This window comes from Engraulis encrasicolus, chromosome 9, assembly GCF_034702125.1.
Source record: "Engraulis encrasicolus isolate BLACKSEA-1 chromosome 9, IST_EnEncr_1.0, whole genome shotgun sequence".
NCBI lineage: Eukaryota > Metazoa > Chordata > Actinopteri > Clupeiformes > Engraulidae > Engraulis > Engraulis encrasicolus.
Genome location: NC_085865.1, coordinates 50,513,478 through 50,525,977, shown reverse-complemented (window position 1 = coordinate 50,525,977; position 12,500 = coordinate 50,513,478). Strand labels below are relative to the sequence as shown.

At 50.8% G+C, this 12,500-nt stretch overlaps 1 protein-coding gene across 2 annotated transcripts in view; it reads right to left on the bottom strand.

The window, feature by feature from the left end:
- The window catches only part of zbtb16b (zinc finger and BTB domain containing 16b), a 139,427-nt gene extending 133,539 nt beyond the window's left edge, over positions 1-5,888 (bottom strand). For both annotated transcript variants that reach the window (XM_063207335.1, XM_063207336.1), the window contains exon 1: positions 4,274-5,888. In XM_063207335.1, coding sequence (XP_063063405.1) covers positions 4,274-5,802 — 1,529 coding nt within the window. In that variant the 5' untranslated portion in view covers positions 5,803-5,888. The remainder of the gene's footprint in view (positions 1-4,273) is intronic.
- Between the last annotated feature and the right edge of the window lie 6,612 nt (positions 5,889-12,500).

The following is a 12,500-nucleotide window of genomic DNA, read 5'->3' as shown; positions in this document are numbered from 1 at the left end:
TGTGTGTGTGTGTGTGTGTGTGTGTGTGTGTGTGTGTGTGTGTGTGTGTGTGTGTGTGTGTGTGTGTGTGTGTGTGTGTGTGTGTGTGTGTGTGTGAGACAGGGGGGTTGGGGTGGTGGGGGGGTGGGGGGGAACTAAATATACACAGGAAACAAGTCATTTACTGATGAATTCATCGAAACAGACACGCATTCAATACCACACATGATCCCTCACACACGCACACGTGCAGGCAGACGCTCTCTCTCACTCTCTCTCTCTCCCTCCCTCTCTCTCACTCCCTCCCTCTCCCGCTCGCTCTCTCTCTCTTCCCCCCATCTCTCTCTCTCTCTCTCTCTCCCTCTCCCTCTCCCTCTCCCTCTCCTCGGGTGAGACAGAGCAGGGGACGTCTGGTAGCAATTATGTTCATTTGAGTTGACCTGTTGGCTACCAAATGCTCTTCAAATAGAGCCTATTTCTGTCTGTGGGCACACACACACACACACACACACACACACACACACACACACACACACACACACACACACACACACACACACACACACACACACACACACACACACACACACACACACACACACACACACACACACACACACACGCCTAGATTGACCTGTTAATGCACACACATGTTGGCAGCACACACATACACACACACCTAAATTGACCTGTGAATTCAATACGTGCATGCATACACACACAAAACTGTGTGTGCGCACACAGACACAGACACAGACACAGACACATAACCAGACACAGTGGTCAGATTGACCTATTAATGCCAGACACTCCGAAAATGTTGCAGTTGCACTTTGTAACTAGACATTGAAAAAAAAAAACTACACACACACACACACACACACACACACACACACACACACACACACACACACACACACACACACACACACACAGACACAGACACAGACACAGACACAGCACGAGTCTTGCCATGTAAATTGTACAGCCAGCCCAGCTGCTGTTGTTGTTGGTGGTGGTGGTGACTTGTCTTAATGGTGCAAAGGGAGCAACATCCCATGACCTACATTGGGATTCCACTGCCGTTATCTCGTCTGAGCATTTCACACAAATACACATCTCCTCAAATCTCAAACAATGTAGCCAGAATGCCGACCAAATTGAATTACGAGTCACCGCGGCGGCAGTGCAAGTACCCAAACTAAGTGTGTGAATGTGTGTTAGTGTGTGTGTGTGTGTGGTTGTGAGGATCGCACCACATTGGACGTTTTTTTGTTTTTTTTTTTAACCAAAAAAAAAAAAAAAAGTTGCTGCTACCAAGGCCGAAAGCTGTGTGGGACACACAGGGTACAACACACACACACACACACACACACACACACACACACACACACACACACACACACACACACACACACACACACACACACACACACACACACACACACACACACACACACACACACACACACACACAGACACACACACACACACAAGGCCTCTTCACATTCACCACATGGTCGGCCCGACACGCGGACCTAGCCCCGGGGCCATTTAACAGCATTAAGTTTAATATGGAAGATATTCTTAAAATCCGCACCCGTTCTTCATTGTCCCCTCTCAGCTCTACAAGCTGAAGCAGGGCCCTGTTTTACTGTGAATATGGCCTGTGTGGCACACACACACGCAGACACACACACACACACACACACACACACACACACACAGGATAGTATGTGAACACAGGACATTTTTATTTTACCCCACACACACACACACACACACACACACACGTCTCGTGTATTTCACCACAGAAGCACATAAACAGTCAGTCAGTATAGAAAGTATGCGAACACTGGACATTTATTTTACACCACACACACACACACACACACACACACACACACACACACACACACACACACACACACACACACACACACACACACACACACACACACACACACACACACACACACACAAACACACACACACACACACACACACACACACACACACACACACACACACACACACACACATACACACACACACACACACACACACACACACACACACACACACACACACACACACACACACAAGGTACTGCTGTTGGTCCTTAATGAGTGTGACTGCGGCTGTCTGCGCGTGAACACCACACACACACACACACACACACACACACACACACACACACACACACACACACACACACACACACACACACACACACACACACACACACCGCAGTGGAGGCCCTCACCTGAGGAAGGTACAAAGGTGAGCGCACAGAGGGGGGGTCGGGGGGGTTCAAGGCCTGTGTTAACTCTTAAGAAAACACCACCTCTCCACACCCACACACACCCAACACACACCCAACACAACACAACACAACACAACACAACACCTCACACACACACACACACAGTATATACTCACAGATGCACACAGACCCACACACTGTCCAACACCCAAACACAGACACACAGACACAGACACAGACACAGACACACACACAGTCAAGCACCCCACCACACACACACACACACACACACATACTCACAGACCCACACACAGTCAAGCACCCCAACACACACACACACACACACACACACACACACACACACACACACACACACACACACACACACACACACACACACACACACACACACACACCTCACACACCCCCGCCAGCTGCCCCGTCCGGGCCGGGCTTCTGCAGATCATTCTGACAGGGGTCCCCGTGCAGGCCCAGGGGTCACGGCGCAGGGGTCACCGGCCCCAGCCGCACGCCGCCCCCCAACTTCCTGCCTGGAGAGGGAGGCCTGGAGCCCGACGCCAACCCCCCCCCCCCCCCCCCCCCCCCCCCCCCCCCCCCCCCCCCCCCCCCCCCCCCCCCTAATCTCTCCTTCACCCCCCCCCCCCCTCTCTCTCTCTCTCCATCCTTCCCTCTCTCCCTCTCTTTATCTGTGGGCTACTGCTCTCTCCCCCACCCCCCCTCTCTCTCTACACACATAAGGCCTCTCTTGTTGTCCCAAAACACACACTTACAGAGGGGCCAGGGCCCACAGGAGGTGGGAGGTGGAGGTGGGAAACCAAAGAGGAGGAGGAGGAGGAGGAGGAGGAGGAGGATGTGTCCTTACTCTACCCCTAACTCCTACTCCTAGCCCTGGGAGTTGTCCTTACCCAACCCCTAACTCACACTCAACTCCTCCTCTAGGGGTCCTGACTCTAGCCCTCCTACTCCTCCTCAACTCCTACTCCGGGAGGAGGTGCTGTCCTTACCCTACCCCTAACTCCAACTCCTAACCCTGGCAGGAGGCGTTGTCCTCTCCCTAACTCCCACTCTGAACCCTAGCCCGACTGGACTCCCTCTGCGACGCTGGGTCTGGGGGTGTGTTGTGTTGGCCCCGGCCTTGAGAACCAACCAACCAACCACCGGGTATCTCCACCACCAGGCATCTCCTCCTCCTCCACCTCCGTCTTCTCCACCACCACCTCCTCCTCCACCTCCACCACCACCTCCACCTCCGTCTACACCTCCACCACCTCCTCCATCCCCACCGCTGGACTTAAGCTGAATCCAATTATTCTGCCCCGAGGGGGGCGGCAGGGCAGCACGCACACACACACACACACACACACACACACACACACACACACACACACACACACACACACACACACACACACACACACACACACACACACACACAGCCAGCCAGCCAGCCAGCCTACATCTGGCCAGCATCAAGTAGCCCCACAGCAAACACACCAACAGCGTAGAGAGAAGAGAAGAGTAAAGAAAATCCCCCTCTTGACCAGCAGTGGGAATGTGTGTGTGTGTGTGTGTGTGTGTGTGTGTGTGTGTGTGTGTGTGTGTGTGTGTGTGTGTGTGTGTGTGTGTGTGTGTGTGTGTGTGGATGGATGTGTGAGGCAGAGTGTGTATGCATCACATCCAGTTAATATCGTGCTCGACTGCCTCACTTTCTGTGTGTGTGTGTGTGTGTGTGTGTGTGTGTGTGTGTGTGTGTGTGTGTAAGCCTATGCTGTTCGACGGTGTCGCTGTGTGTGTATGTGTGTGTCTGTGTGTATATATAATTTCCCCTTACCTATGCTGTTTGACGGCATCGATGTGTGTGTGTGTGTGTGTGTGTGTGTGTGTGTGTGTGTGTGTGTGTATACAAGAGTGTGTGTGTACGAGCTCTCCCCTACCTATGCTGTTCGACTGCATCGATGTGTGTGTGTGTGTGTATACAAGTGTGTGTGTGTACGAGCTCTCCCCTACCTATGCTGTTCGACGGCGTCGCTGTCGGGCAGCTCCAGTCCGCAGATGTGGCAGCGGTCCCCCGTCTGGGCCAGCAGCTGGCCGGCGGCGGCGACGGCGGCGTCGGAGCCCGTCTTCATGGCGTAGTCGCCCAGCTTGCTGAAGAACTCGCGCTGCATGAAGCTCTGCTGCAGCAGGCTGCCGTACGCCCCCAGGTCCACGGCCGACATGGCCGCCAGCGAGGGCGACATGGGCATGGAGCCGGGCATGCCCAGCATGGAGGGCTCGCTCTTGTGGTTGGCCGGCATGGAGGCGTACAGCGAGGCCAGGTGGCGCTCGGCGAGCCCGGTGGCCGTGAGCCCGCCCATGCCCCCGAGGCCTCCGGGGATGCCGCCCAGGTCCATCTGGGCGTCCATGGCGCCGCCGCTGCCGTCGTCGCGGCCGCCGGGCACGTGGAGCTCGCGGGCGCTGGTGATGACGCTGCTGCGCGTGGGGGTTCCGGGGCCGTCTTGCTGCCGGCTGCCGTCGCCGCCGGGTCCTCCTCCGCCGATCCCGTCGCCGTTGCTGGAGTTGCCGCCTCCCTCGTGGCCGTAGGCGGCGCCCTGCTCGTCCACCTGCATCATCTCCGTCTTGATGCGCTCCATCAGGCCTCCGGGGGGCGCCAGGGCTTGGCCCAGGCTCATCAGGCTGTCCACGGCGGCTTTAGTGGGGCTGAGGGTGGGCTGGCCTCCCCCGGGGGGAGAGTGGCCCATCCCTGGCTGCCTGTGCGCTTGGTGGTGGTGGTGGAGCTGCTGCTGGTGCTGGTGCTGCTGGTGGTAGTGGTGGAGGGGGTTGTTGTGGAGGTCTCCCGCCATGGCTGCGGCGGCGGCGGCAGCGGCAGCCGCGCTCAGGGCCAGGCGGTGGTGCCGCCACCCCCCACCACCTCCTCCTCCTCCGAAAGGCCCGTCGGCCCCCGCCATCGTGGAATGTTTCTTGGAGAGAAGTGTGCTCTTGAGGTGGCGCGCCGCGACCATGCGCATAGCCGCCGCCGCCTCCTCTTCTTCCGCCGTCGTCGCCGTCATCGCCATGCTCAGCGGCCCGCCGTTGTTGTTGCTACTGCTGTTGTTGTTGTCCGTGGTGGCGGCGGACGTTGCGTTGACGTCGGCCATGTCGGCCACGTGCTCCTCGGAAGCCTGGATGGTCTCCAGGATCTTCAGGCACTGCTCCTCGATGTACTCGATCTCCAGGATCTCGGCGGCGTAGAGCAGGTCGTCCAGGTCCTCCAGCTTGGCCTGCAGCGTGGCCGTGTAGGCGTAGTCCAGGATCTGCTGGAAGGTCTTGGGCGAGAGGAAGTCCAGCGTGTAGTGCTGGCTGGCGCGGTGGAAGAGGATCTCAAACATCTTGCTGGCGCAGGCCAGCACGGTGCGGTGCGCGCGGAACTCCTGCGCGTCCACCATGATCACCACGTCGCACAGCGTGCCCGACAGGCGCATCTGGTTGGCCTTGTGCAGCAGGGCGCCCGGGTGGCCCGGGTTCTGCAGGTGGATGGTGCCCATCTTGCTCAGATCCATGACGTGGAGGAGGTGGTGGTGGTGGAGGAGGTGGTGGAAGAGGAGGAGGGGGTGATGGAGGAGGAGGAGGAGGAGAGAGGAGTGGCGGTGGCGGCGGGCAACGGTGACGATGACACGCAGCGCAGCGCAGCAGCGACAGCTCCTGCGCGCCTCACGCTCATCAGGCCCAGGGGGTCACCGTGACAACGCTGCTTTACTTGCTCACCTGCTGCTGACCTCTTCCTCTACGGCCTGCTGGGCTGCCACCACACTTTTAACTTGACGCTTTTTTTTTCACTCGCTTGGATTCTTTCTTTTATTTCCTGACTCCGCTTCAACTTGATCGCTTTTTGGGGCGTTTTTTTTTTTCCTTCGTGTAAACAAGACAATGTCCAGTCTGGAAGAGACAGAAACACACATACAGACAAAATGTTACACGTTACACTTTGGTCCATCTATAACACAAGTCAATGTCCAGTCTTGATGAGACACACGCACTGAAGACATTTCATTACACGTGGGGCAGCCATGGCTCAGTGGTTAGAGCGCTGGCCTTTGGATCAGAGGGTGGATGGTTCAAATACCACCCTTACCAGCACCTTCATCCATGGCTGAAGTGCCCTTGAGCAAGGCACCTAACCCCAAATTGCTCTAAGAACTGTAACCAATACCCTGTACCTAAATACCTGTAAGTCGCTTTGGATACAAGCGTCAGCTAAGTGCAACGTAATAATAATAATAATAATAATAATAATAACAATAATAATAGCATATTTGTCAATTTGCAAAAAGGACACAGGACAATGTCCAGTCTTGGTGGGAACAGGTACAAGGATAGGGATGGACACACAAACACACAATATTAAATTACACTTAATCCAAAATTGGCTTACAATAAAAGCCACAATAATACATGGCGACTACACACACAAGAGCACACACACACATAATTACATTACAGATTTATCCAAAATTGGCTCATAATAAAAGAAAGAACAGAGAACCCCCCCCCCACACACACACACACACACACACACACACACAAATACACAAAACATTAAATTACACTTTCATCCAAATTGGCACACAATAAAGGACACATTAAAAAGCTGTAGTTGTGTAGAGGGGAGCCCGAATACACACACACACACACACACACACACACACACACACACACACACACACACACACACACACACACACACACACACACACACACACACACACACACACACACACACACACACACACACAGACACAGACACAGACACACACACACACACACACCTGTGAGATGCCAGGCCGACGTTTAAGACCACATAATCAGCTACATTACGTCTCCATCTAATTTCTCTGCTCAGTCACACCTTGCTCTGCCACTTAAGGCCCTAATGTCTATTAAATCATCCATCCCCTGCACACACACAATCCTACACTGGAGCTACACAACACACACACACACACACACACACACACAGACATACACACACACACACACACACACACACACACACACACACACACACTAGGCAATCTGAGTGGGGGGAGGAGAGGAGAGTAGAGCGATTCTACATTTTTCCAGTGTTCAATCAACACTAGGAGAGCCGAATGTAAGTCTCTTCTAGTTGGACCACTGCAATAGGCACTGTGTAGAATCACTCTCCTCTCCCCCACTCTGAGTGTGTGTGTGTGTGTGTGTGTGTGTGTGTGTGTGTGTGTGTGTGTGTGTGTGTGTGTGTGTGTGTGTGTGTGTGCGTGTGTGTGTTGTGTAGCTCCAGTGTAGGGTTGTGTGCATACGTACAGGGCAGGATGATTGAATAGGCATTAGGTTGGTCCCTGAGTGTTGTATTAACGCTGTATAATGTTAGTGTACTCAGGGGAGGAGTAGAGAGTGGCAGTGCCAAGCGGACGGGGTAGAGAGGGGCGGCAGAGAACAGGGAGAGAGCAGGGGCATCTGGTGCCAGGATATAGATGGGGGAGGAGAGGAGTGAGGTGGGGTGGGGTAGGGTGGGCAACTTTGCCAAAGCAGAGCCCAGGGCTATTGTTCAGGGGGGGGCAACGTGTGACTGAGTCACCAGGGCCCCATGTATATATAGGTGGGCCTACACACAGTTCGATTTATGTAGATATATGGCTGGGGGGGGCTCCATAGGAGGTGATTGTACATACTAGGGCCCACATTTTGCTGCTACGCCCCTGGCAGAGCCCCATGCCAATCTGGGTGCCCCCCACCACTCACAGAAGAGTCCCAGGTGTTCACGTTCTGCTCACAATCTCGCAAAAAAAAGACCGATACTGACACTGATACTGCTGCTGCTGCGGCTTCGATTCGCTACATGTAACACTTCACGCATCTCTTATCACAGATGCCCAAAAACGCAGCTCTGCCATCACCACCACCACTGCCACATGCATGTCTCATCTCAACAGACGCTCCTCCAAAAAAATGCAGGGACATGTGCCACTAAAAAAGCCAGCCTATGCAGTTATGATAACAAAATAAAATAGAAAAAATAAAAAAAGAACCTTGAGGGTATAAAATCACTTTATAGGCTTTGCAATGTGTGCCTTGTCTTGAAAGCAAGACAGACTGAAAACCTAAGAGAACCAGAAAAAAGTAGGCCCATCTATATCTCATTATCTGATTTTACTGACAAAAAAATATTATGCAAAGACTATTATGCAATGAGATTTCAGTAGTCAGAGTTTCAGTGTTACAGTCCAAAAAAAACCCCTCAATTCCACGTGAAAATATCAATTCCACTTAATATTCACAAGAACAAGCTTAGGAATAGACATGATTACCATTGTAGAGAGTCGCAAAGGGAAAAAAAGCATGCTTCACAGGACATGTATGCACTATGCAAACACTCACACCCCAGCAATATAATAGACAAACTCTATCACGTTTAATCAGTTTAGGGAAGTAAGGAGAATAAGAGAAGTTCAGATATTTTCTAAAAAACCACAGCAAAGCAAATAGAAAAAAATCAACAAAACTTGAGATTTACTGATACAAGTAGGCTACTGTAAAGAAATCCCGTCTTTTTTCTATTAATCGTTGCTCTTTTCACAGCAGTGTCATGAGACCCCAATAGAATCTTAAAGTCGGTCCAAAATCTACAAAACAACCCCATTAACACCGGGCAAAAGAAGAAATATGCATGCCTTGATATTCTAAAAAAGAATAACGATCAAATGTAAAGACTTTTTGTGCACGTGCATTGCAATAAAATGCAATGCAACACATCTGTTACAAAATAGTTAAATTACAGCAAAAAAGACGGCGAATGTGTGCTAGAGCCTATTGGAAATATAGCTGTCTCGAACAAAAAATTCAGAACACATTCGAAAAGGGAATAATGACCACCAAAAGAGACAGCGGACAAAAACACATATTGAGCCATTTAAAATATTTGCGCAGATATTTTTAATTAGATCGTTAGACGCAGTCTTTCAGCTGTCCACGTGTGAGGACATTTATCGCGCTGCACTGAGCTCTCGTCTGGAGCCGGAGGACAGAGTGAGACACCACGGGGCGACTTCGTCTAGACATCAAGCCCCATTTCCAACTGTACGATCGGCGAAATATCACACAAATGATGATGGACAGAGCCCTTATGTACAGCGAGGGTACTCCGTCACTCCCCTCGTCTGTAGGCAGTCTGGGAGAAGCCGCGCGCCCCGACGCCTACATCACGGTCGCACGAGCGCCCATAGCCAAATTACCAAGCGCTGCCTCTCGCGCTCGCCAAGTGCTCCGACGATGATCACATTATTACATTGCACATTGAGCTTCCCACACAAGTCATTTATTGCACCTGAGGTGACTCCGTCACAAAAAAAGTTCTCTGGCAAACGCGTGTGGGTTTGGGATGATATATTGATGCCGTTCGCTCGGCCTCACAGTGTAGCTTAATGTGTGTATGCAGGCAGAATGTTTCATTGGCGACTATAATGTCACGATATATATATTTCATTAGGGGTTGACAAGGTCAGACGCACATCGAATAGGGGTGGGTTGGTGCGAAGGACCGTAGCCTACGCCGCCACTGTGGATCGCCGCCACTTATACATCACCCAATACGTGCTCCGGTTTACAACGTCAAATTCCCTGCGAGTCCAGACATCCTTTGCGACTTTAAGGAAGACCTGTAGGAGCCTAGAATCTACATTCGGTTTTAGAGAGGAAATGGATTCGGCGACACCTCAAAATACTTCGCCAGACGCAACAGCCTGCATGGCTCGGCACGCCGCACGATTCTCCAGCGTCCACCACGAAACAGACAGGATTGTCACTACTTCACGGTTGACCAAGTTAATTTACTTTTGCCTGCGAGCGAGGGGCTTCTTATAAATTTACAATACTCACACTCCGACAGCTGAGAGCACTGCGCTCTATGAATAAACATCCATCGTCCTATCCTAATAGTAATACGCAGTCAACATCAGAAGGCAACTAGACAGTAGACAGACAGTTTGTAGCGAGCGATCAGAAGAATTCGCCAGTATTTCAAAGCAACACATTGTCTGTCTGCCACTGTAAATGCGAACGCAATTCGTCTAACATGGAGCAATGACATTTTGCGCACATGCAGCCACAACGGCGCCGAGTTATTTTGAACTTACCTGGGCTTGACCCTTATTTCATGCAGTCCTCTTATGACGGTCTTCGCATGGCTGTGTACTGTAGTTTACAATGCCCGCTCCTAACGCTCTAAGCCAGCACTCCGTGCGGGTTAGCAAATCATTACCGCGGTGACGTCAGGCCATTGACTCACACTCTTCGCTCGAGCTCATTGAGAGCGAAAGGGAGACATCTATGGGGTGATTCTGTGTTTCCAGCAGATTAATTGTTTTGGAAACGAGCAGGTTAATTAATAGACGACAGCAAGGGAAGCCCCTCAAACGTGCAGGTCATTGTCTGCAATGTCGCGAAATGCTTTGAGGACAAGGAAAGTAGGATCAAGAAACTTTTGATAACATGTTCATATTGTTTTTTTTTAAAGTTGTCAAAATAATGAGAGGAGGCTGTCAAAAGGAAAACACACAGCATCGTGCCAATTTGGTGCACATGGACGCCCTTAAATTTGTCACAGTAGCCCACTGTATATTGGTGGAAATTACGCAACATGTGCAACATCAACCAACCCTAAATTGCTGTATATTGGCTGAATTACATACACTATAGTTTACATGATAGACTACACGTGTGGCTGTCAAATGCCCAAATCCCTTATCAGAGAACCAGTGTAGCCTATTCTCAAAGTCACTTGTGAGGGTGATGCATTTTTTCCAGCCTATTTCATCGGTGTGTTCAAATGAAGTTGTTAAAACTCCAGTCTGTTGTTGTACAACGCTTCGTGTACTTGTGACCTCACGTGTCACTGTGCACCGCCTGCACATCGTTCTCTTGCCATGCAGGGCGGCCATATTCTTTTATGACCGGATGTCAGGTTTGGGCGTTAAAAGTTGTGTTTCCCGCGATACACAACTTGCCAACCAAGTGTGTGTTTCTGTAAGCACGTTACGCATAGTCTTTTTCCCCATATTTTTCTTTTGGCCGCGTTCACAACCAACTAACCACAAGGGCCAACGTGTGATGATAAATGGAACATTTCAAACTGTCGACCAGCCGTGGTCACTCCAAAGCTGTTTGTTTGTTTTTTTCTCGCTTGCATTTTCAGGTGTGCTTAGCAGATAAGACCTCTTAAGTTTATGATCTCGCGACCACAGCAGACAAACTAAATAGCCCAGCCGCTCCAAAGTCTGAGCGCATGCTCTTGCTTTTTACTCCGCTTGGCTGATGCTCAGCCTCGCCTCTAGCCTACTACTGCGCAATAAAATAATAACTTCTGACTGACCCTGTAACAAAACACATCTAATAACTTGGTAACTCATTCACATGGAGATGATGGACCAAATGAAAGCACAAGTTGCCACATATAGGCCTATTATTCCACTGTTACTTTTTTTTGCCAAGGAATAACATAAATCTTGATTTTTATTGGAGGATACACCTCTATGAATTCATGGGTCAACATTAGGACCAGTGAATATTCAAACTGGGACACTTGTTTACCCCATTTGACTGGTCTTTATAGTACGTAATTTGAAAAAAAAAAGTGTTTATTTTCAACATATACTGTATTAACTCTATTTAAACAGCAATTCGGTTGGTCAGCACTGTGCTGTAATAATTGCAATTTGCTCTCACTTCTCTCTCTCTCTCTCTCTCTTCCCACACAAACCTGTTGATCTGTTTCTCCATAGAACTCTCCTCTCTTTCTCTTTAGCTCTTCAGTCAACTCCCACAGATATTCCCCCTGCCCTGACGCATGCTACTGTCCTGCCTCTGTAAAAACCCAACTACCCCCAAACATTTTTTTAGCAGGCAGCACTGCAGCAGCCATTGTGTTGGAGGGCTTTGAAAGGTTGACTACCCTTAAAAAGGCTTATCTGCGGCGCGCCGAGGGGCTGCTGAATGCCCACCGCCCCAAAAGAAGACCCCTGCTGGAGTAGGTCAGCACTGGGGAACCAAAGGGAGATTCACACACACACACACACACACACACACACACACACACACACACACACACACACACACACACACACACACACACACACACACACACACACACACACACACACACACACAGGTCTGCACTAGGGAACCAAAGGGAGATTCACACACACATTACACACACACAAATTACACA